The sequence below is a fragment of the Eucyclogobius newberryi genome, unplaced genomic scaffold (genome assembly GCF_026437365.1).
Source record: "Eucyclogobius newberryi isolate DKJ021-1_F unplaced genomic scaffold, fEucNew1.0.hap1 SCAF_7, whole genome shotgun sequence".
In the NCBI taxonomy this organism is placed as follows: Eukaryota; Metazoa; Chordata; class Actinopteri; order Gobiiformes; family Gobiidae; genus Eucyclogobius; species Eucyclogobius newberryi.
In genome coordinates, this window is record NW_027316389.1 from 13,848,021 (window position 1) to 13,871,250 (window position 23,230).

The following is a 23,230-nucleotide window of genomic DNA, read 5'->3' on the forward strand; positions in this document are numbered from 1 at the left end:
CTTTTTTACTTCACTTTGGCACATTCTCTGAAACTTCTAAATCATAAATCTGGCTTATCTTTTATACATGCGCAAAACTTCCCTTCAGGCACAAAGCAGTTCAAAATGTCTGAAAAGTAAACTGTCAACTAAACTTAAAACGCTCTTGAAAAAAGGACACTGTGGTTAAAATATAAACAGAATCATCAGATTAACTTCTCTTTCCGTCATCCAAACACAGCCCAGAGAAAGAAACACTTTCACTGAGATGTGAGATGTGAGAGGAGGGACCATAAGAAACAAAAAGCTGATTTTCAATGTTTTACTCTTGTAGCATCTGATATCAGAACAGTTTCAGACCTGGACAACTACTGCCTCAGTAGTCTGACTGTAAAATGTATCTTAAACCTGTGTGTTCTGTTAAATGTGTGAAAGCAACCAGAGTGTTAAAATTATAGTTTGAGTTTAAATATTGTTGAAGACATTGCAAGATTTGTTATTTAGTTTTGATGTGTGAGTTAAGGTTTGGTTGAAATAGCCAGCTCCCACAGTACAACATTGAACTACTCAATCTAGTATGTATCACATTTGGGTGTTTTAGAGCTCATAAATACCCTGAAAAACATGCATTTGGTGTTGGGAATATACTTAAATGGCATTACTTATGACATCCTTTAATGAATTACTTTTTCCTCTGCTATAACGTTGTTATATTTACTGCCAATGTTGCAGGGCTTATCATTTTATTATGAGTCGCGGTAGCCGGGATTGATCAGAGCCCGTTGTTGTCTCATCCGGAGGAGTTGCAAGTTTTTCTTTGTTTTGGGAAGTTAAAAGGAGCAAAACAACAAATAATGCTGCGCTCCAAGTAACCGGGAGGTCACTTGTTTCCTTGTTGAATGGTACGAGTTCCGACCTCAGACCGTTCCAGCTGTAACTCATAAACAATATGGCCAATGCCTTTAAACCCTAGGGCGGAACCATAAACAATAAATTAAGGTCATAAACAAGTTGAATAAAAGAATATTGCTGGATTAAACTGTAAAAATGTTAACATAATTATAACACTTTAGTTTATGTCGTGTGAGAGGTTCTCTGAGTTCACAAGTAGGATTTACAGGTTCGAGCAGCGTTCAGGGGCATTTTGTCAAGTCAGAGGTGGGAAAAATCCCACCTGCAAGGACAGACTATTAGAGACGGATGATTGGCTACAAAAAGATAGGCCGTAACTCTGACCAATCAGATGCTATGGGTGTAAAGACTTTCCTGACATTCCGTTGGTCTAGCACGACTTTTGGTTTCAAACTTTGTCTTTCCAAAACACACAAGGCAATATGCCAAAGCTGATGAGATTTGAAGGAGATACCATATTTTTCCGGACTATAAGTCGCACCGGAGTATAAGTCGCACCAGCCAAAAAATGCATAATAGAGAAGAAAAAAACATATATAAGTTGCACTAGAGTATGAAATAAGGTTGCAACTGTGAAAATAACAAATAATATCACATATAAGTAGCTCCGGAATATAAGTATATAAGTATAAATATAAGTATGAGTCACAGCCCAGACCAAAACTGTGATTTATAGTCCGGAAAATATGGTAATTATTTGGTGTGCCAATAACAGTGCCAGTCCACATAGAGCTGGGCAATAAATCTAAATATCGTCATGCGAAATGGTCAACTATTACGGTGCGTTTTTGAATCGAGAGACAGTCAAACCTCGGTCAGTACAAACATGTGGTTTTGAGGTCAGATTTTGGAGGACGAAATTTGAATATCATTTGCGTTAAATGTTCATGAGTTTATGTTCATGAAAATCATTACCAAAAGCCATTTTACATTTCAAATCAAACATGGATTATTCGAGATGGATCAATATCGCCCTGCCCTAGGTCCAAGTGCGCTTGGGAGAGAGACGCGAGCCGGGCGACATACAGCGACACATCATGAATACAGCTGATGTTATAAGTGCTGTCAGGTAAAGGCAAAACTCCTAGAAGGTTCTTCAAAAATCACATGTACAGTCGAAGAATCTTTTGAGCGCGCCATTAAACTTGGGACAGCTGTTGTTGTGGTTTCCTGCCTCAAAAAGCACTGATAAAGATTAACAGCACTTAAGTAAAACATAATCATCATGACATTGCCTCAGCCTCACCACTCTAACCTCATTTGTCATTTGCTCTAGGCAGCGCAAAGCCACGGTTCCAGTTGATAAGCTTATGGGCAAAGACTATTAAAAGCCTCCACCTGATAAGTGAAAGGTAGAATGTCTGTAGTAAAGTATATTCCCGGTAAGTCTAAAGCCGCGCGACATGTGACAAACAGTATACACAAGCGCTCCTCAAAGTACCAGCAGAAGAGCTTGGCCATGAATCCGGAACATCTCTGTCCATTTCTCTTTCATTTATTAACTTTCACTGACGCAGCAGCGACCGCTAATCAGAACTGTCGACGCCCGATCTGCAGGGGAGGCACTGTCTGTGGGATCAGTTTTAAACACAGCTAAAACTCTTGCTCCCGTTCCCTCCTGTTCCCTTTAACTAAAAGAATTGTGACGCATTATCGATGATGAGGTGATGATAGCAACTAAATAATATGAAACACTTCTACTGGAGTTCAATCAATATCCATCAACATTACAATCAAATAAAGCCTTTTTAAATCATATATATTTTTATATCGTACTGTGGAAACTGAGTAATTTCCCCTCACAGCCAGTAGATGGCGCCACCTCTCAGTTTAGGATTAGGATTTGGGACAGTATGAAGATTCATAGAACACGCTGTCGGTTTACTTCCTGGTCTCAGCACACAGTTGTATTGATCATGATAAGATGACAGAAAAGCATGGAGCCAGTCTGGAGATGATTTTATGGACTTAAAAACAGCAGAGAAGCTTCGCAAGAGCTACAGCAGAGCTACGGCAGCGCTACGGCAGAGCTACAGCAGAGCTACGGCAGTTATGGAAAAAACGTGAGTTATCGGTGCGCTGCAGAGAGGACTGTTTTTGACTGTCGGAGGGGTGATGACAACTAGACATCTTTTAAGATCAGACAAATCGTGCAGCTGACTTAAAAAGATAGAGAATATAACCAATAATTCACCTCTACAGCTGTGCCTCTTGTGGGGCTGTACCTGCTTGTCAATGCCCACTCTCATCAGATCTTGGAAGCTATGCAAAACGGGGCCTGGTTAGTACTTGGACCACTGGGAAAACTAGAAACTGTCATTGTGTCCTTAGGCAAGAAACTTCCCCCAACTTCCCCCCCGCCTAGTATGAATCTGGTGTGTGCGTGAATGATTGGTGTTAGTCGGAGGGGCTGATGGTGCCCCGGGGCAGCTGTGGCTACTAAAGTGATGGCAGAATGTGGAGTGGATGAATAATGCACTGTAGAGAGCTTTGAATAGGCACATACATCCAATAAACATAAAAAAAACTCACACTTATTGATATACAGGTACGAGAAGAGTATCAATACTGAAAGAAAATCACATAAATAGAACAACACTTGACCTTTCCTGAATACTATTTGAAAGGCTTGAATGTGGTTGTATTAAATGAACTGTTATTATTTAGTGCTGAGAATTACATCCTATTGTTTTTTAAAAAAGGAGTGCTTTTGTATAATCATTATTGGGTTATCATAATCTGTATTGAGCCTTTCCCAAATAGAGCATTTTGCCTCCTGGCATGATTAAGCTGTAGCACGGAGTCATTCTGCAGTCATTCAGTCTCGTCATCAGATAAGCACCTCGCACATTCACTATCTGCGCTACAGTCATCGTGTCCTTCTTGAACGAGCTGCTTTGACAGAAACACCTCAATCTAAGTGGCAAATTAAAACCCTTTTTAAAGTAGCAGCGGCTCACTCAATCAAACCTGCTGCCGGGCAACAGATAAAGACGACAGAGGTCACTTCAACATCTTATGCATCTATCACGTCACTCATATTCTGTGGTCATTCGGTAAAGTGTGAGTGACCTTCAGGAGACTGGAGCAGACAATCTGGACCCCCGTTTAGCATCGATTCTAAATTCAAACCGTCAGTGATTCATGCTGTTTTGGGATTGTCTAATTTTGTGCGCTTAACCCACATTCAGACGTGGAGGAAGAGGAAACATTATGCAACTCTACAGGTTTTTCCACAAGGAGAACACAGCCACAAACACGCAATCCTGGAGAATATTCTAGAGATTGAGAAATGTGCAGTTAAAATCGTGATGTAACGTCAGTTTTTCGACACCGTGCACCGGGTTTTGGAGGCGCTTCACAGGTTCCAGCTTCCTGTCCGTGCGATGTTTGAGGACGTATGGCAATTCAAACCATGTAACATCTTGTTTTGGCTCCCTAATTGCTATGGCAACGGTGCTATATGCTAATGTTATCCATGGGTTTTAGAATTTGGAGAAAATAGGAGCGTTGCCATAGCGATACAACACAAAATAGCCTATTAGCTAGCTATATCTTTTGAATGGAACAACAACAAAATAATAATAATGCATATAAGAGGACCTGACACGTAGTAGGTCATTGTTATACTGTTATATACTGTAGTAGGTTATGTGTATCGTTGTTATACTGTTATATACTGTAGTAGGTGATGTGTATTCAATCCGTTGTTATACATATACCGGTACTGTAGTAGGTGATGTGTATCGTTGTTATACCGTTAAATACTGTTATACTGTAGTAGTAGGTCATCATGTGTATCGTTGTTATACTGCTAAATACTGTTATATACTGTAGTAGGTGATGTGTATCGTTGTTATACTGCTAAATACTGTTATATACTGTAGTAGGTGATGTGTATCGTTGTTATACTGCTAAATACTGTTATATACTGTAGTAGCTCATGTGTACCGTTGTTATACTTCTAAATACTGTTATATTGTAGTAATTCTGGAGGAGACGTGACATTCCCATTAGTACAAAAAGCCTAATCTGCCCAGTTGGTTAACGTTAATATGTCTTCTTCACACGTGCGTCGAATAATACTAGAAGCAAAAGACCCCCGCGTGAGGACAGTGTGTAATAATCGCCCTCGTCCACGGCGGACACCGGGTCCGTTCATGTTGTCACGCGCAAACGTGGGCATCGTCACGTATAACATGGCTTTACTACGGAGCTAGCGCCGCTGATGCTAGCCCCGCTACGGGCTGTGTGTACGAGGCCACTGCCCAGCTCCAGACCACCGGATTCCTCCCGATAATACCGCTGTCTCAAAGCGAATAAACAAACTACCATTCCTGCTCCACAGCTCGAGCCGGTACGCGCCCGCAGACCAGCGCGGTCCGCGGACAAAAGTGAGTGTTTGACGCTGAAATGGTAAGTTATCTTTCTCGCGACGCGGCGTAGTAAGAGCGCAATTACACGTAAACTCACTCTTGTGTCGACGAGGACGGACTCAGGCTTTCGTTTTCGTGTTTATATTCCCGTTCAGCCTCATAGCAGTCGACGGCGAGGCGGTGGTGGAGCCGTGCGGAGCCGTGCGGAGCCGTGTGGAGCTGCAGGGCTGTGGCGCACGGCTGGAGTCTGCGGGAGAACTTGTTTCGCTTCAACATGGAGCGCGTGAAGTGGCACAGACAGTTCCCCAGCTGCGGTCCAGCAGCACTGCAGCTACAGGGCTCTCTGGCGCCCCCTGTGCGCGCACACAAGTACTGCATGTGTGCGGGTCGAGCACGAGGCTACACGTCAAACAGGTCATGTTATTATTATTATACATGCAGCTGGAAATAGACTCCACACGCGCTGCAATCAATATTTTACATGATCAGAACATCAGTCGTTTTGGTGGGATACAAACCCAAATGAAAAAGTCAGATTATCAAAGTTTTTTTGGAAAAACATACATTATTTCTTACTGTGAGTGTTGTCTCCACATCTGACCTGTAATTTCATCTCCTGCGTCTCCATGAATATAAATATGTTTAAAATGTAGAACATTTCAGGCAAAGAAATAAACATCTCAATAGGGACTGGCAGACCCTCCTCTTACATAGTGCACCTAAGACCTAAGACACTAGTTTACTTCTAAATGTTAACGTTTGATAAGTTACATGGTGCACCTTTTAAGACCTATTCTTCACAAGAAGTTTGATCAATGTCCAAAAAATATTTTCTTTTCAGATTTAGGCCTTTGTCAGATTATCATCTTTCAATCTTTGGATCATGGAGCACCTTCCTATTTAAGCATTTAAACGTGACCGGCCCAAAGGCCCAAGTTGGTTTTAAAAGAGACACTCAAAGTGCCTGCCGCCCCCGCACTTATTGGGTTTCTGCCATGTCACATGAGACAAAAACAGAACTGCAATTACTAATTCATTTATTCCAAATGCACTCAAGAACCTACAAAGTCAAAGATGCTTTCAATAATGCAGTGTGTTGCCAGCTTTTCCCCTCTGCTCCGGCCTCAAAACAGTCTTGGTTCTGTCTCTCTAATGTGTGTCTCTGCATTAGTGCTAACTACATTACACGTCGTCCAGGAGTGGTCCATGACAGAAGTTCTGAAATATCTTGCTTTTCAAGTCAGTACATTTCAGATTTCCATCTCGATTTTATGTATTTCAAACAGAAAAAATATATTTAATAACATGTTGTCTTTATTCTACGTTTATTACATTTGCATTGTACCGGCAAGCAATATACACATTCTTAACACCCTATAACATTGTGACTATTGATTGATTTGTGTGTTACTTTACACTTAAGTGCTTTTTTAAAGTAAAACTCATACAATAAAAACAAAACAGAGATTTCAAACTCAACATCAGCTGTTAACAGAAATCAATAGTACCTTCCTTTTGGGAGTGTATTCACAGGAAATGTCCATAGATAGACTGGATATGCAACAGGAAGTGACACACCATTAGTTATAAGTGGAACGTACACAGGACATCACAAATTCCTGAGATGTAAAATAAGCATATCTTATGATAAAAATGTTCCTGTTTAACAAAGCACTGGTCAACCTTTATCTAATCATCATGTGTGAAAAATAAAAAACAGAAAATGCATCCAGTGCATTACAGTGCATACAGACACAATCAGTAAGCATTGCACAGTATAAAATAGACAAAAAGCAAAATGTACACATTAAAAATAACTTAAGACTTAAGGCTCAAACAGATAAGACGAGTAAGATTTTGTCTTTTTAAATTCTTTGATTGAAGTTTTTCTTTTACCTACGCTAAATATGCAAAGAGCAAGAGATGATACCTGAGAATCTAAACAACAAACAACAAGAAGATAACATGGTTTTGGACGGTCCTGTAATTCGCACAGTTATTTATATATTATAAAACGCTTTAAGAAAAGGATCTAGAGCAAGGCAAGGTGGTACAAAAATAAATATATCCTACAGTTCCTAGAAAAAAGAAAATCCCCAATGTTTTTCCTATAGTTTATGAGATATGATGAGCTACGTGTGCTATTTCTTTTGGAGCTCAATGTGCTCATAAATGGAGAGTGCAGCCATGTTTTGGTAAATGAGATCCACATTGTTACCAGTTCTTGATCTGATGATGTCAAGCGCACACTGGTTGAGGAAGACATACTGGTCCTGTTGACACAAGGATTAGAAAATGTGGTAACAGAGATGTATTTAGCATTGGGGCAGTAACACGAGAGCCCTCTTACCTCTGTCTGCACCATCAGAACTCGGTGCAAGCGCATATCATAAACAATACCATAGACATCCACCACATTTTCCCTTTCAATCTGGAATATCAGGCGGTCAATGGCTATGAAGGTGCCTGTGCGGCCCACGCCAGCGCTGAGAACAAAAGGCAGGTGGGTGAGGACAGAACGCAGCTGATGTGTAGGTGATAAACAGCGTGTGCGGGCCGAACCTGCAGTGCACCACAGTGGGAGAGTGCTTGTACTGGTCCATGTTCTCGCGGACCAGATGTCTGAAGCTGATCAGGAGCTCGGTGGTTTCCGGGACGCCGTGATCGGGCCAGGCTGTGAAGTGGAAATGACGCACAGGACGAGTCTCTGCCGTCTTGACCTGTCGGGCGCACGAAGATGTGAATCGGCGCGTCGCAGCGGCGTGAACACGAGTACAAAATGTAGCGTTACGTTTTTGACGTCAAAGTCCCTGATGGTCCAGTCGTCGAGGGGTATTTCCGATGTCGTGGTCACGGTTATGTTCCCGTAGGAACTAGTGCCGGGAGCCCAGTACTGCTCACATTTCACCTGAAAGAGTCCAGAAGCACAGCCAAATGAGTTCTTAAATGGCGAGATCGTTGAGGGCGGCTGATGTAGCGAATGAGTATTTAAGACATTCACTACACTGTCAATGGGAAGCCGTCTATAATGCATGTGACCTATATTTGAGATATGGGCACAGTACAGTATTTAAGACAATGATCAAAGGTGAGCATTTATATCTGTACTCACCCGTCCCTGCTCATTGCAGCGGGTCAACATGACTATGGTGTGCACGTTCTTTTCCCAGATCATCCTCCAGAAGTCGTTGACTGTGGCCCGCAAAGGGCCCTGGGCTGCAATAAACTCCTTCCTGGAGATGTAACCCTGCAATAAAACATAAGTAATGGTTCTTATATTGAGCTATTATTTGGCAATTCATTATTGATTAGGAAAAGCAATATGAAATGGAATGATGAATGTGCAATGGCAGAAAGCTGCTTCTGTGTCAGTACGCACCGGTATGTAGTTAGCATTGATGTAGTCATCAAGAGGATTCCCATGAATGATAGAAAGCTTTACTCTAGATGCATCATCTAGATTAGTGGACAGGGTTACGTTAATGTCAGCAATGTATGAGTTTATTTTGATTAGTAATGAATGGTTAAAATAGTGTAAAGCAGTAACTCACATGGAACCACATTGCTGTAGCGATTCTTGGGCTTGTTCTCTGGATTAAGAGCATGGATTTTGGACTGACCAGTACCAGTAACTTTAAGGTCCTTATAGATTACAAAAAACATGTTATTCTGATGAAACTATTTAATGATAGCACCAACATTAAATAAAACTAACAACAGAATATGAACTATTCCTTGTGCTCTAAATCTTCTCAAATTAATCTTTTAAAAATTGAATACAATTTAAAAAAGGAAACACACTTCCCACAACACAACATTCAACATCAGCTACTGTATTAAATTTGTCAGGTACCTAAGAACATTCACAGCACGTGTTGCTATGGGAATATAAAACTGTATAAGGATTTACCTCATACTCCTCAGCAAAGCCACAGTTGGAGTCTGCTTTTTGTTTTTTGTAGTATACCTCAAAGTCTTCAACTCTCACAGGGACACTCCTTTTGACAGAAGAAACGGATGTTAGAGAAACAATAGCTAATAACACTGACTGGGGCCGTGCGATATGGCAATAAAAGCAAATCGTGATCTGATCATGCGACACAAACACAATCACAGTGAAGCGTGAATGCTCAGAAGCAGCAGACGGATTTAGTTACCTTCTCATGTTCTCTTTCATAAGATTAATGTGTTTGTACATGGGCCCTGACGAATAAATAATTAAGTAAACGAAACCTCTGGAGGGCAATAAAACGATTCTAACTGCACGGATCAGGACACATTCAAAATCGTGATCTCTGCTCTATAAAAAAAAAAGCTCCTAGTACTGACAAATAGTACTTACACTTTTGCGCTGAAAAAAAAAAAGAGAAAAAAGAAAGAAAGAAAGAAAAACAATCATTCTAAATTAAGTTGTATTGAATATTTACATGGCGGTACATATAAACTCAAACATTAACCCACCTCAAGGACTGTATTTGAACATCAGAGGATTCTTTACTCGCTAATCTACAAGAAACAGAACAAAATATGTATATTTTTTTCAAATCATTTCTTTATACTTTTGCTTGGCTTGCAATATTCAACCTTCTCCAGTATATGATGAATCCAACGAGCACGATCAACAGGACACAGAAAATACCCATGGTCACTCCGACTGCCATCCCAATGACAACTAAAATGACAGGTGAAATATGCAAATAAACAACGATAATAAACGTCATACCTCAATGTTTATGAAAGTGATACCTGGGTTTTGTGGAAGTGGCTGAATACTGACAAACCCTGTGCACGTAAACAGAGACCCCGAGGCATCTATGACTTCGCTCCAGATTTGCAGATCAGTGAACAGAACTATAGCATATCTGTGGGAACAATGTGCGCGATTACATGATGTAGTTCAGCGTCGAATCATTCGCTCCACGACTAAGCGACAGTCGAGGTTTCTCTTACTTGTATTTTTCAGTGGGCTCCAGGTTACCGTTCAGATAGCCTCGCCATGGTTCTCCGTTTCCCACCCGTATCCGAAGAGGTTCCTTTGTGCTGCTTCTCTCGCCATTTCCACTTGGGTCTATATCGATCCCTGTCGCCAAATACACATCGGACTCTCCGGCTTTCCACTGATGGTAGTCATTTTCCAAGTATTCCGCCACGTTGGAATCGCTGACAACTGGATCTACAAGTGTTTTTTTTTTTTTTTAATGACTATGTAAAACTAGTACTAATAATAAAAGAACCGAGATACTCAAAGAACGTACCGTTTGCGGCCTTTGTCACTAGCACTCCCACGTGTTTGATGGGCCCATTGGTGTTGTTCAGCAGACTGGGCTCGATGATTATTGTGAACGCATTGAATGTTATATCATCCACCTCGAGCATGGATATGTAGTTCTTTGATACTGGTGGAGCTGGACAAATGGCAGAGATTCAATGTTTTTTGTCCATGTTCTCGTGATGGCAATAAAGGTTATAAAGTCCAGACATGTTTTATCTTATATTAACATTATTATCATCTCAATTAAAGGTCTGCCACCTGCTCATTTCCATGGAATTGCCATTGCTTTGCCCGGACTTTTACACAGTACGCCAACAGGTCTCAAGTTACAGGTCAGCTCTGTGGAGAGGCGAGCTCGCTCACAGGAGAAGTCACGTGTAATTGTCAATGTAATACAAATACGTTCAATGCCATTCTGTGGAACATTCCAGGCAAAGCAAAAACATCTCCATGGGACAATTAAGCGGCGTAACCTCCACCCGAAAGGTTACGTAGTGAACCTTTAATGCATATAGGCAAAATTTCAAAGATTATCTGTTTTCTTCACATTGGACAGTCTATAATTAGAATTATAACTATCTAAAGGCAGTAAATGATAGCAGGGTAACACACGAGTGCTTTGTAGGTGTAAAATGTGTATTTGTTTGCTTATTTATATCTTATAAATGATGTATGTTACCTGTGATTCCTGTCCTGCAGGTCTTGCTTATGGAGCTGCTGGGATTTCCACAGCTCTGCGTTGTCACTGTCACTGTGTACTTTCTATAATGGTCAAGGTCTGCTTTTTTAAATGTACAATAATCATCACAATTCTTTGTAATTATTGTCTCCCCAAACTGCACTGAGAAATTGGAAAAGAGACCCTCTGTGTGGATCCAATTCCAAGTGAGATTTGCATATGGTCCATCTGGGGCGTTACATTCATGGAATTCCACGGGACTTGCATCTGTAAATGACAACACATTAACTTTAAGGCATTCAGCTTCTAAAATATGATGGCAACATCTCACACCTGTGCATGCAGAAATGATCTTTGGCGCCCCCTGTGTACCATCTGAGGTCTCTGTTGTTACTGTGAAATTATAGGGAGTACCAGAATCTAGATCAGTTATGGTGCTCATAGGGTTTTTTTCAATACTCCCATTGAAGCCCAGCAATTCCACAATGAATCTGTAACTGTCCTTATATTCACGAGGCTTCGACCAGTTCAATGTCACACTCCTCTCACTTGGAACTGCCTGTAGGTTTTGGACAGGAAACGGTCCTATTGAAAACAAACGACAAAATAGTGCACATGTTCACATACATTCATTATATGTCTATAGTTACAAACTCTAAGAAGTGACATGCAGCAGAAACAGTCCTTACTTGTGGTGACCCTGTAGTACCACACACTTTTACTTTCCAATTTCATGGCGGCCACAGTTGTCACAGAGATATTGTAAACTGTTCCAGACCGCAGTTGACCAAATGTATAGTTTGTCTTTTTGGTTTGGTGAACTTCAGCTGAAATTTCCAAGCGATAATAGAACTGTGCACCGCTCATCTTAGGGGCCTCTTCCCATTGGATCCATAAGGAGTCTGTGGTCTGGTTCACAATGCTGATGGCTCCAGGAGGGTTAGGAACTATAGGAACAAAGATCACAATACATTTTAATCAACAGTATCACAATTACGGTAAATGCAATGCATGTTTGGAATGGAGATAACTATCCCCCCCAAAAAAAAGAATGCTAAACAATTTAACTTCAGAGTCTTAAGTTAATAACACAAACAGATAATCTCCATTACTATTCTATTTTTCACTATTACAATCTGAAATCATCAAAATTGAAACACATGGTACACAATTTACCTGGTACTTAATGCTGTCACTAAAATAACTTTGTAATCGTATTCCAATAGCTCTACATAAACTAGAATTTATTAGATTTGTAGTCTACTCTATTTAGTACATTCATTGTATTCAATGTTTATTTTGTATATTTTAGTTCAACATTCTACTAAGTCTCATTTAAATCCCTCTTCATCTAAATAATTCTGCTGCTTTTTGTCATTCTTGTTCTACTACTGCTGTTCTTGTACTTTGCTCTAAGGTTTTCAGTTATTTTAGGGCCACATGTCGAATGCTGTGTGGGAGAAGTTTTCTTTTCTGGTTTACTTGGATGTGTAGAAGAAATATTCATCTACTACCAATACTTTTTCACCAAGTGGTGCTTGAAGTAAACAAGTCAGCGTTGGAACCATAATTTAGTTTTTTTGTTACACTTGCAAGCTTCTGTTTCTATAAAGACATATATAATCGGTATAGTATACTTCTGTGTCAATTCGTATAATATTATGCTTGATCGATTGCATGTGACGTGTTCTTTCTTACAGGAGTATATTGTTCCAAATACTTACACGTTGCATTAGTGATCGGTTCTGATGATGCCTTGAAGGGTCCACTTTGGGCTTCAACAATAACCGTGTAGTTTCTTCCAGGTGACAGGTTATTAAAAGAATACTGGCCACTAGAGTTAAGCTTTGGAGATGTTCGCATGTTCACATCAGAGCCGTTATATAAATAAACTTTATAAAATTCTACATTTCCTTCAGGTTTTGCCCACAAAACGTGCATGGAACTGTTGGAGCCCCGATTGGAGACGTGAGGTTCTGGTTTCTCAGGCTCTGGTGAAGAAGAGAGCGCAAACTATTGTTACACCATTGGAAATAGGAGGACGATTTGCATGATGATGTATAGGTAAAACGCAAAATCTTACTGGTATACTGAGACGTGCAGTTAGATTCTCCTTCTATTCCACTTTCTGCCATGACAGTGACACAGAATCTGCATTCCGTGCCCGGGATGAGACCTGAAATTACTATTGACTCTGAAAGTGTTGTTTTGTTGGTTTGGTTGGTGGTTTCTCTGCAAGCTGATGTCTGGACCAGGTATTTGTACTGAGGCTTGTACTGCCTTGGTTGTCCCCACGTGAGATTAATAGATGTGGTATTTAAAGGGTTTGCAGCCAAGGCTTCAATACTATAAGGCCCTGCAAAAATAAGAATATAATGTAATAATATACGTAAAACAGAAGCAGTCAGCTGTCTTTTTATACAAAAGCCCAACTAGGGCTGGACACTGAGAATCAGCTGTTGTAGTGTGTGACATGAGCTCATGAAACACACTTGTCTCTATCAGATAAACCTAAATACATAAATAATACACTGTAAAAACCTTATTAAAAGTTCTCATGTTTACATTTTCCCCCAAAATGTCTTACAACAACTTCAAATATAGAAAAGTGCAGAAGTGCAGAATGAATAAAAAAGACATAGTTTCAGGTTCTTAGTATAACATAACATGACATAACTGTAACTATAACTTAAGCAGATGTATTATTTCACATTTTCTTAATCGTAAACGGCAATATTCAGCATATAAACAGTATAATAATAAACATGAAACCATTGACTATCTGTAAAAAAACAAGTCCTTTTTTTTCTAAATAATCACAACAGAACAGTGCAGAACAGTGGGCGGGGATAGGAGGTAGGAGGTTTCTGACTCAAAGCACTCAAAAGGGATTGTTAAAACATGCATGACTCAATAGAAATATAACTCTGAGTAAACTAATGAAGAGGGAACACTGTTGTAACAGGGTCAATTTGCATAATGGCTCTTATTAATCTATTAAATACCCCATATATGTTCTCAAACTTTGTAAATGATGTTGTTAAGAATTGTCCCAATGTCTTGCCTGTATCTTCTAAACACACTGTGTGATAGAGTGTGTACCGGTACATACTTGTGAAGTAGTGCACAGTGTTTGGAGCGGCTGCAGTGCCATCTGCTGTTTGTGCGGTGACAGAGAAGCTGTAGTTGGTGCCGGACATCAGCCCTTTCACTGTATATGTCAGTGTAGAAGTGTTCATCAGTGGTAACGGAGGCCCAGAGATGTTACTGACTTCTACCAAATATGTGTAATCTGGTTTGTGTTCGGTCTGATTCCACCTCAAGGTGACAGAGTCGGGGGTGATCTCAGTCTGCTGCAGTTCAGTGACGGGATACGGTCCTGTTAATACAAGAGACGGCAATGCATTATTTACATTATATTAAAAATGCAGCAAAATGAGGTTTCTGTGCTTACTTGTGTAGGCCACTGCCACTACTTCCTGGCTTACTAGGTTATTAGCCCCTACGGTAACAACACTGATGTTATAGGGGCTTCCAGACTCAAGATCCTTCAGTGTGACCGTGGTGTTTTTTTGGGTCACTGTGGTTCCATTGTAAAAGGTGACATCGAAGTCGTACTGATCAGACTGCATGTCTTCCGGAGCGCCCCAGGCAAAAGTTAGAGATTGCACTGTCTGAATTGTCACATTGATGGAGCCGGGAGGATTAGGGACTAAAATTGGACAGAATTAACAGTAATGAAATTCTAAAAAGTGCTTGTTTATTTTAAGGTGTGTCATAATTTGCTCACGTACAAGTCGCATTGCAGGATTGAGGAGATGTATTTGCCAAGGGTCCACTTCTGGTGACAACCTCGGCACAGTACTCCACTCCTGGTTTCAGCCCAGTGAAAGATGTATTGAGAGAATCGTCGGGGACTGTCTCATTTTGAACCTGGTCATTCTTGAGGTAAAGGATCACTGTGTAGTTATCCACTCTGCCCTGTGCCGCACTCCAGCTCACTGTTAAATCATTTGTGCTCCCTGTGATTTCTGTAATGGTGACAGCTTCAGGCCCTTTGAAAAAAGAAAGAAAGAAAATGCTAGTTGCAAAAACAAGTTATGTTTAGTCTTTAATTTTTTTTACAGAAAATGTTCCAAATATCAGTCGACATGAACACATAATTGCTGAATATACTCACTTGTGAATGCTTCTTTGACAACCTCTTTGCTCGTATAGTTATAAACTCCTACGGTAGCCACGGAGATTGTGTAGGGGCTTCCAGGCTGGCAGCCTTCCAACTTAAAGTAGGGGTTGTTGATATCGTTGGTTTTATTGGAAATGGTCACTTTGAAGCCGTATGTGTCAGGCTGCATGTCTTCAGGAAGGCCCCAAGTGAAAAGTATGGATCGCTCTGTTTGATTCACGTTTATATTCCCCGGAGGGTTGGGAACTGGAAAAGAAATTAAATTGATTTTGTTATTTTAAATCAATCACATTTTTTTGTGTCACACAATACTCTTTGGTTTAGAGGTGTCCAAACTATGGCCTGGGAGCCAAATGCGACTCTCAGACCATTTTTGGTTGGCCCTGGGCCTTCTGCTGAATTTGCCCGAATAACCAAAAGTAGAACTTTTATTTGTAAAATTTGACAATTTCAGATGGCATTATACAGACGTAAAATGAATGTTTCAAGTCTTATTATAGGTTTGGTGGCATATTTTAAATATGGTAAGTAAGTAAGTCAGTCAGTAAGTCAGTAAGTCAGTATGTAAGTTAGTAAGTCAGTAAGTCAGTATGTAAGTAATGAAACTTTATTTGTATAGTGCTTTTCACAGACATAATACTGGTTGTCACTGTGTTTCACACAGTAGTAATAAAAAACAAGATCAAAAATCAAATTTTAGAGGTTGATCCAGTAAGACCTGTTCTCGCTCAGTGTCAGTTTCAATCAGTTTCATCCCTTGGTGAAAGAAATGTTTACTTACAAGTTGCATTGCAGGATTTAGAATAATTATTTTCCAAGGGTCCACGTCTGGTGACAACCTCGGCACAGTACTCCACTCCTGGTTTCAGTCCAGTGAAAGATGTGCTGAGAGAATCGTTGGCGACTGTCTCATCTTGAACCTGGTCAGTCTGGTTGTAAAGGAAGACTGTGTAGTTATCCACTCTGCCCTGTGCCGCACTCCAGCTCACTGTTAATATATTTGTGCTTCCTGAGATTTCTGTAATGGTCACTGCTTCAGGCCCTGGAAATGGTATAAAATAATTTAGTTTTACACTATAACATAAGCACAAAGATAGTACAATCTGTTAAACGTTACGGAGAAAAATGCAGTAGTTTTTGTGGCACGTCTTTATAATATCCACACATTTATTAGTCTTAATAAAGCATGAACAAAGACTTAATTCATAATCAACAATGTATTAACAATTATTCCTACTTAGTAAATATTTAATTGCTAAGTCCCAACCCCTTAATCAAGTAGTTACGAAGCATGAATCATTCTTTTATGTTTTGATCTAACTTATATCCATTCTTTATAGTACTGTATCAACACGAAAGTATTTGGGGAGACTACTTCAAGTAAACGTTAGAATGTGACATTTGACTTGTAATTGGAAGGACAAAACAAAATGAAAATGCACAAAATCTTGTATTTTCAAAACATAGACTACAAAATGAGGTTTATTTTGTTGTATTATGTCTGAAAATGTACTGCTCTTTGCGTATACGCTACACTTTTAAGACATACTTACTCATTGTATTTGTTACGGTCTCCTCACTGGATCGGACGTTTGCTACCTCTACAATGACGGTAAAGGTGTAGGTTTCTCCAGGTGTAAGGCCCGGGATGGTGTGGGACAGTTGGTTTGTTGAGACGTTGTAAACCTTATCGAGACCCTGAAAAGCTTGCACCAGGTAAGTCGGCGGGGGGTCATAGACGGTGGGATTGTCCCAGCTCAGAGTGATGGCAGTGGTGTTCACAAACTGGACGAGGAGGTTCGACACAGCATTGGGCTCTGCCAAAATGACAACATCAGGTTAATGCCAAGATGATCACAGTGTTTATGAAGTCTAATCTGGAATCTTACTTGTGTAGCTCGAGACTTCTTCTTCCGTGGACTGACATTCTGGTGTGACCTGTGTGGTAACAGCGATCGTGTATTCGGTTCCCGGGTCCAGTCCAGTTACACTCACGATGTTGCCTGGAATCGTTTGGTTGCTGACAACGTTTCCTGTAGCGTTGTAGGTGACAATACTGTAGGAGTAATTTAGCTTGTAGTCCTGTGGCTGGGACCACTCGACTTTTACTGATGTGTTGGATTCTGGGGAGGCTTTGAGACTCAAAACTGGATTTGGATCTGGAGATGAAAAATACATGGATGAAAAGGGATGTCAAGATAATTCAGCTAATGGATAATTGAGATTTTTCAGGTCACAATATAACAATCGTGACTGTTTTAGGAGTCTTTTCAATTCAATATGCTTTTCACGTGGCTGTTTAGATCATGATAACTTTACTTTTGCTTTCAGAAGCTGTGGTTTCATCAAACTGATCACATACTATTGGAACGTTAATATATTAGAATGAAGGATTTCACTTTTGTTTTGTGTCGATAATCGTGGATAATCATTAGATCGTGATGTTTACTAAAATTCAATATTGTGACATCCCTATTGCAACAATTTAGCCGTTATTTGAAGTTGCACGTTGTAACTTTTCTGGTTAGGAGTTCACCACTCTTCATAGAGATGTTATTGCCTTTACTGATCGTTAAGTCATTTAATGTGATCACTGTTTCCGTAACCTGCTTGTCTCTGTGGAGATAAGTTCAATACCATACTACGGAACATTACAGACAAAGCAATAACATTTCTGTGGCATATCCTCCACCAAAGACGTTACATAGTGAACCTTTAATAATGATGAGGTATCGTGAATAATATTAAGGTGCAGTAGACAAGGTAGAGATGTCCGTTAAATACTTACTGGTACAAGCACTGGTCTTGGCTTCACTGCTGAGTAGATCTTCAGGCCCAACAGTTTCCACTGTTATATCGTACAGAGATCCAGGAACAAGGTCTGAAAGAGTTGCATTATTGACTGTTGATGCCATCTGACCCGGCACATCTCCCCGATAAGTGATGTTGTAACTGATGTTGGGAGCATCCTCCATTTTGGGATAAATACTCCAACTCAGATGGAGCGAGTCGTTTGTTCTTCCTGTAATCTGGATGGACTCAGGCGGAAGAGGATCTAAAACACAGAGCCAGGTTGAGTCGAATGTTGTCTGTAATGTGTAAAAAACGTAAAGGCGTAAAATAAACCTTACAAGTGGCAAATTTTGTGGATTTCGAGGTGTTCCTGAAGTCTCCAGCGACAGCAGTTACGTTGACTTCGAAGAGTCGACCCGGTGATAAATTGGTGAAGCGGAACCAGGAGCGATTTGTTTTGTTTATTTCCCCTTCTAGCTGTACTTCATAATGATCCACTCTGCCTTCAGGTAAGGTCCAGCTAATGTTCAGGCTGTCCGTCATTCTCTGGTTGACAGTGACATGAACAGGCTTTGCAGGTCCTACAAAAGAGAAGAATATTTTAGAGTTGTAGTTTTTTGATGTTTTGTATTCATGCTTAGTAACACCAACGTATATTGGACCGTGTGATAGATAACACCCTCTCCCTCAGTTTGATCATCCCCAGCTAAATCAGTACAATTGTGTGATGTGTGCCAGGGTTTAGTTGGCAAAATGAAATATGAAAATGATATATGAAAAACATCAACATCCCTGTGCAATATCCAGTTACCATCACTGTGACCGACATACAGGAAAGAGTCTCAGGCATAAAAAAACTGGACAGCACTGGGCCCTGACATGATACATGGATACTGGCTTAAGAAACTCACCTCACTCCACGAGTGCCTCGCAGCCCAAATGAACTCACTGCTGTAGGAGAATGGAGATGGACATTCCACGGCCAGATAACAGAAAATCTCTCTTTGAACATTGGGGGTTTTTCGTTCTCCCTCTGTCCCTCACCGCAGGGGAGCCGCTGTGACTTGTGTGATAAATGATCTTCTTCTCCCCACAGTCTTACAGGAGGATGCCCCGACAAACTATGTTTTATGGATTATGCCGTGAATGCCGTTTGTCCGAATCAACTCCCTACACCACATGTTTCACCTTGTGTTACGTATTTTTGCACTGTTTAAGGTTTTATATTCCCAATGCTTTAACTCGATATTTTTCATCACAGGTGAAAGATGTAAAATGTGTCTACCTCAAGAAATAATGTGCACAAACTGCCAAAAGTGTTTAACGTGTAAATGTTAAAACAGGGTTCAATGTTTTTGCCATTATTATTTACGTTACTCCAGTTTTATTTTCTCGGTCAGGAAAATGTTAAACAGGAAGTTTTCGCAGTAGCGCCCGCCCCTTTCGCTCCCAGCATGCCCTGCGGGCCAGGTATCAAAAGGACGCTCCAAGCTAGAAACGCTCTCTTTGTTCTTCTTTTTGTTCTCTTCTTGTTCTTTCTCTCTTGAAGCCGTCTCCACGGACGCGCTTTCACTTTTCCTTTGTCTCAACAAAATCCGTCCGTCACGTGGTCGACAAGGCCATGCCAGCCCCGGACTCTGAAACCACCTGGAACTACCTGGAACTACGCTTAAGCGCTCAACCGGACAGAGACTTTCTTTGCTACTTCGTTTCTTTTCTTTTTGAAGTAATCTACGCCCTTTACGTGGACCAGCGCTACGTCCTCATCTGAGTAAAGGCAGCGCGAGGAGCTAACACGCCGCTAAAGCGTTCTACCTCTAAGGAACTCTCTGATATCGCCTCCGTTGCCGCCGCCGCTTCAAGGAGGTCGCAGCACACCGCTCCACGCGACCCCTCGCTCCCCGGCGCAGCACACCGCTCCACGCGACCCCTCGCTCCCCGGCGCAGCACACCGCTCCCCGGCGCCAAGGACCTTACAGCACGTCGCAGCACACCGCTCCACGCGACGCCTCGCTACCCGACCGCCGCCAGCTCCACGGCCGCCGCCCGCTTCACGAACCTTCGCCGCCACACCGCTCCACGCGACGCCTCGTCACGGACCTCGTCCGCGGACAAGGACCGGTCGGACCGAGCCTCTACAGAACCGTAAGCCGAGTCGAGAGTGCTGTCTTTGTGGCGTGATTTGGGTAGAGCTCAGCTGTTCCTCCTCACTTTAGCTTCTCACTTTCCCTCTTTTTGATATAGATTAGCATAGACACGTTTGGTTATCAAAGGCAAAACCCTGGTTTAACATTATCTGCATGAAATCTGCTGTTAAATCTGATATAACGTCACCTGTGATTTACCTGTGCGCATTTCTGCTCCGGTGTTTTGATTACCCTTTTATAAATAAACTACACGAAAGAGTTATTGACTATTGTTTGTTTGATTAGACTATGTGTAAGTCCCTGAATCGTGAAACACCCTTCAGACCTTTTTAACGAGCGCGATTAAGGACCGTATCTTAGCTCTTTGGGTTTAACCCTGGTGCCCCGTCTTGTCTCGTTTCTGCTAAGAAATCTTCCTTAATCATAAACTGAATACATGTAGTTTGAGACCCTACATATTTGGTGCCCCGTGTGAGGGATTAAAACTTTTCATAGTCTATGAATCAGATTAGTACTCATAAACTTTTGTGGACGTTTGAACTCAAACTGTATGCTGCTGTGTCGATGCTGGAATTTGAGACTGCTTTGTGAACTTGCCTGCGCTGTAACGATGCTTGGATAAACCGTACGCTGCTGTTACCATACGCAAACCGCCTAGTTACTTCACGAACACGTGCACAAGATAATTATCGAACCTGGGGAAGCTTATTAGGGCTGTAACGCCGCATAAGCACATCCACCCCAAGACGGCAGGGGCAGTACGGCGAGTTTCCCGTCCCCGAACAACTGCCACGCTCGTGAATATTTTTGGCTCGCTACCAAATGACACGAGCAGAAGCTAGTACATAGGCTACACCCTGAGCTAGCACAAACACGAGCCGAGCTAGTACGCTAAATGCCATGTTGTTGTGCTAACCGCCATTTTGTCTTTACAAACCACGCGGCCGAGCGTGGATGCTAATGCTAACACATGAGCTAAATGCTAACAAAGCCGTGTAGAGCGCGCTGAGTGACGACTCGACGCTAACTCTGACCCCCCATAGAGGCGGTCCCAGGCGCCCTGCGCCCAGCTGGAATTCCTCCGGAGGAAAACTGTCCAGCCCAGGAGCTTTGTCTCCACCTAGTGGTCATTAAATTGAATCACACCCTTTGCGGAGCTCTGTCTCCATCTAGTGGTCATTAATTTGAATCACACTCTTAGCGGAGCTTTGCCTCCACCTAGTGGTCATTAAATTGAATCACACTCTTAGCGGAGCCTTGTCTCCACCTAGTGGTCATTAAATTGAATCACACTCTTTGCGGAGCTCTGTCTCCATCTAGTGGTCATTAAATTGAATCACACTCTTAGCGGAACCTTGTCTCCACCTAGTGGTCATTAAATTGAATCACACTCTTTGCGGAGCTCTGTCTCCATTTAGTGGTCATTAAATTGAATCACACTCTTAGCGGAGCTTTGTCTCCACCTAGTGGTCATTAAATTGAATCACACTCTTAGCGGAGCTTTGTCTCCATCTAGTGGTTATTAAATTGAATCACACGCTTAGCGGAGCTTTGTCTCCATCTGGTGGTGGGTAAATTGTACTACACTTTACCCTTAGGCTGACCCTGTTCCCCTGTCAACACACACCGGGGGGTGACAATCAAGTCTCACCTAGACATTAACAAGATTAGTGTTTACTTTCACACTGCATGCTCCTCGCTGCTAACACAGATTGTTTAAATGCTTTCGCACAGTTTCCCTACTGCTGTTTTAACGCTTTAATCAATGTTTTTCTTTTAGAAGTGCATGGCCTGTTTTAACTAACCGCTTTGTACCTGTTCTGCTGCAAGTGTGTACACGCCCCAGAACAACACCTTGGTTAACGCTCGTTCTGCACAGCTGACGCTGTTTTAACGCGTTAATCAATATTTTTCTTTTGAAATGCATGGCATGTTTTAATTAACCGCTGTGTATCTGTTTTGCAAGTGCTTGCATGCTCCTAAGCTCACACCTTGTTTAACGCTCGTTCTGCACAGCCGACGCTGTTGTAACGCGTTAATCAATATTTTTCTTTTAGAAGTGCATGGCCTGTTTTAACTAACCGCTTTGTACCTGTTCTGCTGCAAGTGTGCACACGCCCCAGAACACCTTGTTTAACGCTCGTTCTGCACAGCTGACGCTGCTGTTTAACGCTTTGATTAAACAAAATTTTTCCTTTCTATACACTGCATGAGTTTCAACTAATCTCCGCAGGTGTACCCCGGCGCTAAGTAACACTTCACTGTGAATGCTGCACGCTATCAGAATAACAGCTTGTTGTTTACCTGTTTGATTGCCTACTGAATGCTGGTCAAGAACAGCGAGTGTCGCCCCGACCAGACCTCTTGTTACGTAACTGCATGGCCCTGACCCCGCTAAGCCTTGCCGTGTAACCTAGTGAACTGCTGTGGACACTGCATGCGTCCATGGTTGATGTCTAATTGCAATGCCATTTAACATGCCTTGTTAACTGTTGTTTCATCCAAACATCAACACCCGCACGACTGCATGCCCCGCTCACGCACGAACTAGCAAGCTACACGCACAAAGGTTAGCCTAGCCACAACAACTTAACATGAACACTCTAAAACGTTTCTTTTAAATTCTCCTAAGCGAGCGATTTTAATTCTGAAACTATCGGCGTCCCGACATATCTGCCCCACTTGACTGAATTGATCTAGGCAACTCACAGACCTGGCGACTTGGGACCTTCTCGTCCCGACCCTGCCCAAAGTAAACATGGCGGACTCTGATAGTGATGTTATTCACTGGCCTGTAGACAACCTACACGAGTCCATGGTAGACTATACCAGTGAAGTAGCCCCTGGCGTCCCGGGAAGGAACAGGCTCCTGTCCAACAGGGCCCT

The 23,230-nt window shown here is 41.7% G+C and overlaps 2 protein-coding genes across 3 annotated transcripts in view; both read right to left on the minus strand.

Moving 5' to 3' along the window:
• Positions 1-5,451, minus strand: part of osbpl5 (oxysterol binding protein-like 5) — a 30,458-nt gene extending 25,007 nt beyond the window's left edge. For both annotated transcript variants that reach the window (XM_072435976.1, XM_072435975.1), the window contains exon 1: positions 5,361-5,451. The gene's annotated coding sequence lies outside the window, so the exon portion shown is untranslated. The remainder of the gene's footprint in view (positions 1-5,360) is intronic.
• A 1,112-nt stretch (positions 5,452-6,563) lies between these two features.
• The window catches only part of ptprja (protein tyrosine phosphatase receptor type Ja), a 49,714-nt gene continuing 33,047 nt past the window's right edge, over positions 6,564-23,230 (minus strand). Inside the window, exons 7-30 of the mRNA XM_072435637.1 lie at positions 18,536-18,778; positions 18,193-18,459; positions 17,294-17,563; positions 16,958-17,221; positions 16,186-16,446; positions 15,399-15,650; positions 15,013-15,273; positions 14,673-14,930; positions 14,331-14,597; positions 11,552-11,803; positions 11,219-11,485; positions 10,523-10,672; positions 10,218-10,440; positions 10,014-10,129; positions 9,852-9,939; positions 9,729-9,773; positions 9,178-9,265; positions 8,819-8,909; positions 8,647-8,723; positions 8,380-8,514; positions 8,059-8,175; positions 7,830-7,987; positions 7,618-7,753; positions 6,564-7,540 (exon numbers count right to left, since the gene is read on the minus strand). Of these exons, the coding sequence (XP_072291738.1) occupies positions 7,409-7,540; positions 7,618-7,753; positions 7,830-7,987; positions 8,059-8,175; positions 8,380-8,514; positions 8,647-8,723; positions 8,819-8,909; positions 9,178-9,265; positions 9,729-9,773; positions 9,852-9,939; positions 10,014-10,129; positions 10,218-10,440; positions 10,523-10,672; positions 11,219-11,485; positions 11,552-11,803; positions 14,331-14,597; positions 14,673-14,930; positions 15,013-15,273; positions 15,399-15,650; positions 16,186-16,446; positions 16,958-17,221; positions 17,294-17,563; positions 18,193-18,459; positions 18,536-18,778 (4,418 nt within the window). The 3' untranslated portion in view covers positions 6,564-7,408. The remainder of the gene's footprint in view (positions 7,541-7,617; positions 7,754-7,829; positions 7,988-8,058; positions 8,176-8,379; positions 8,515-8,646; positions 8,724-8,818; positions 8,910-9,177; positions 9,266-9,728; positions 9,774-9,851; positions 9,940-10,013; positions 10,130-10,217; positions 10,441-10,522; positions 10,673-11,218; positions 11,486-11,551; positions 11,804-14,330; positions 14,598-14,672; positions 14,931-15,012; positions 15,274-15,398; positions 15,651-16,185; positions 16,447-16,957; positions 17,222-17,293; positions 17,564-18,192; positions 18,460-18,535; positions 18,779-23,230) is intronic.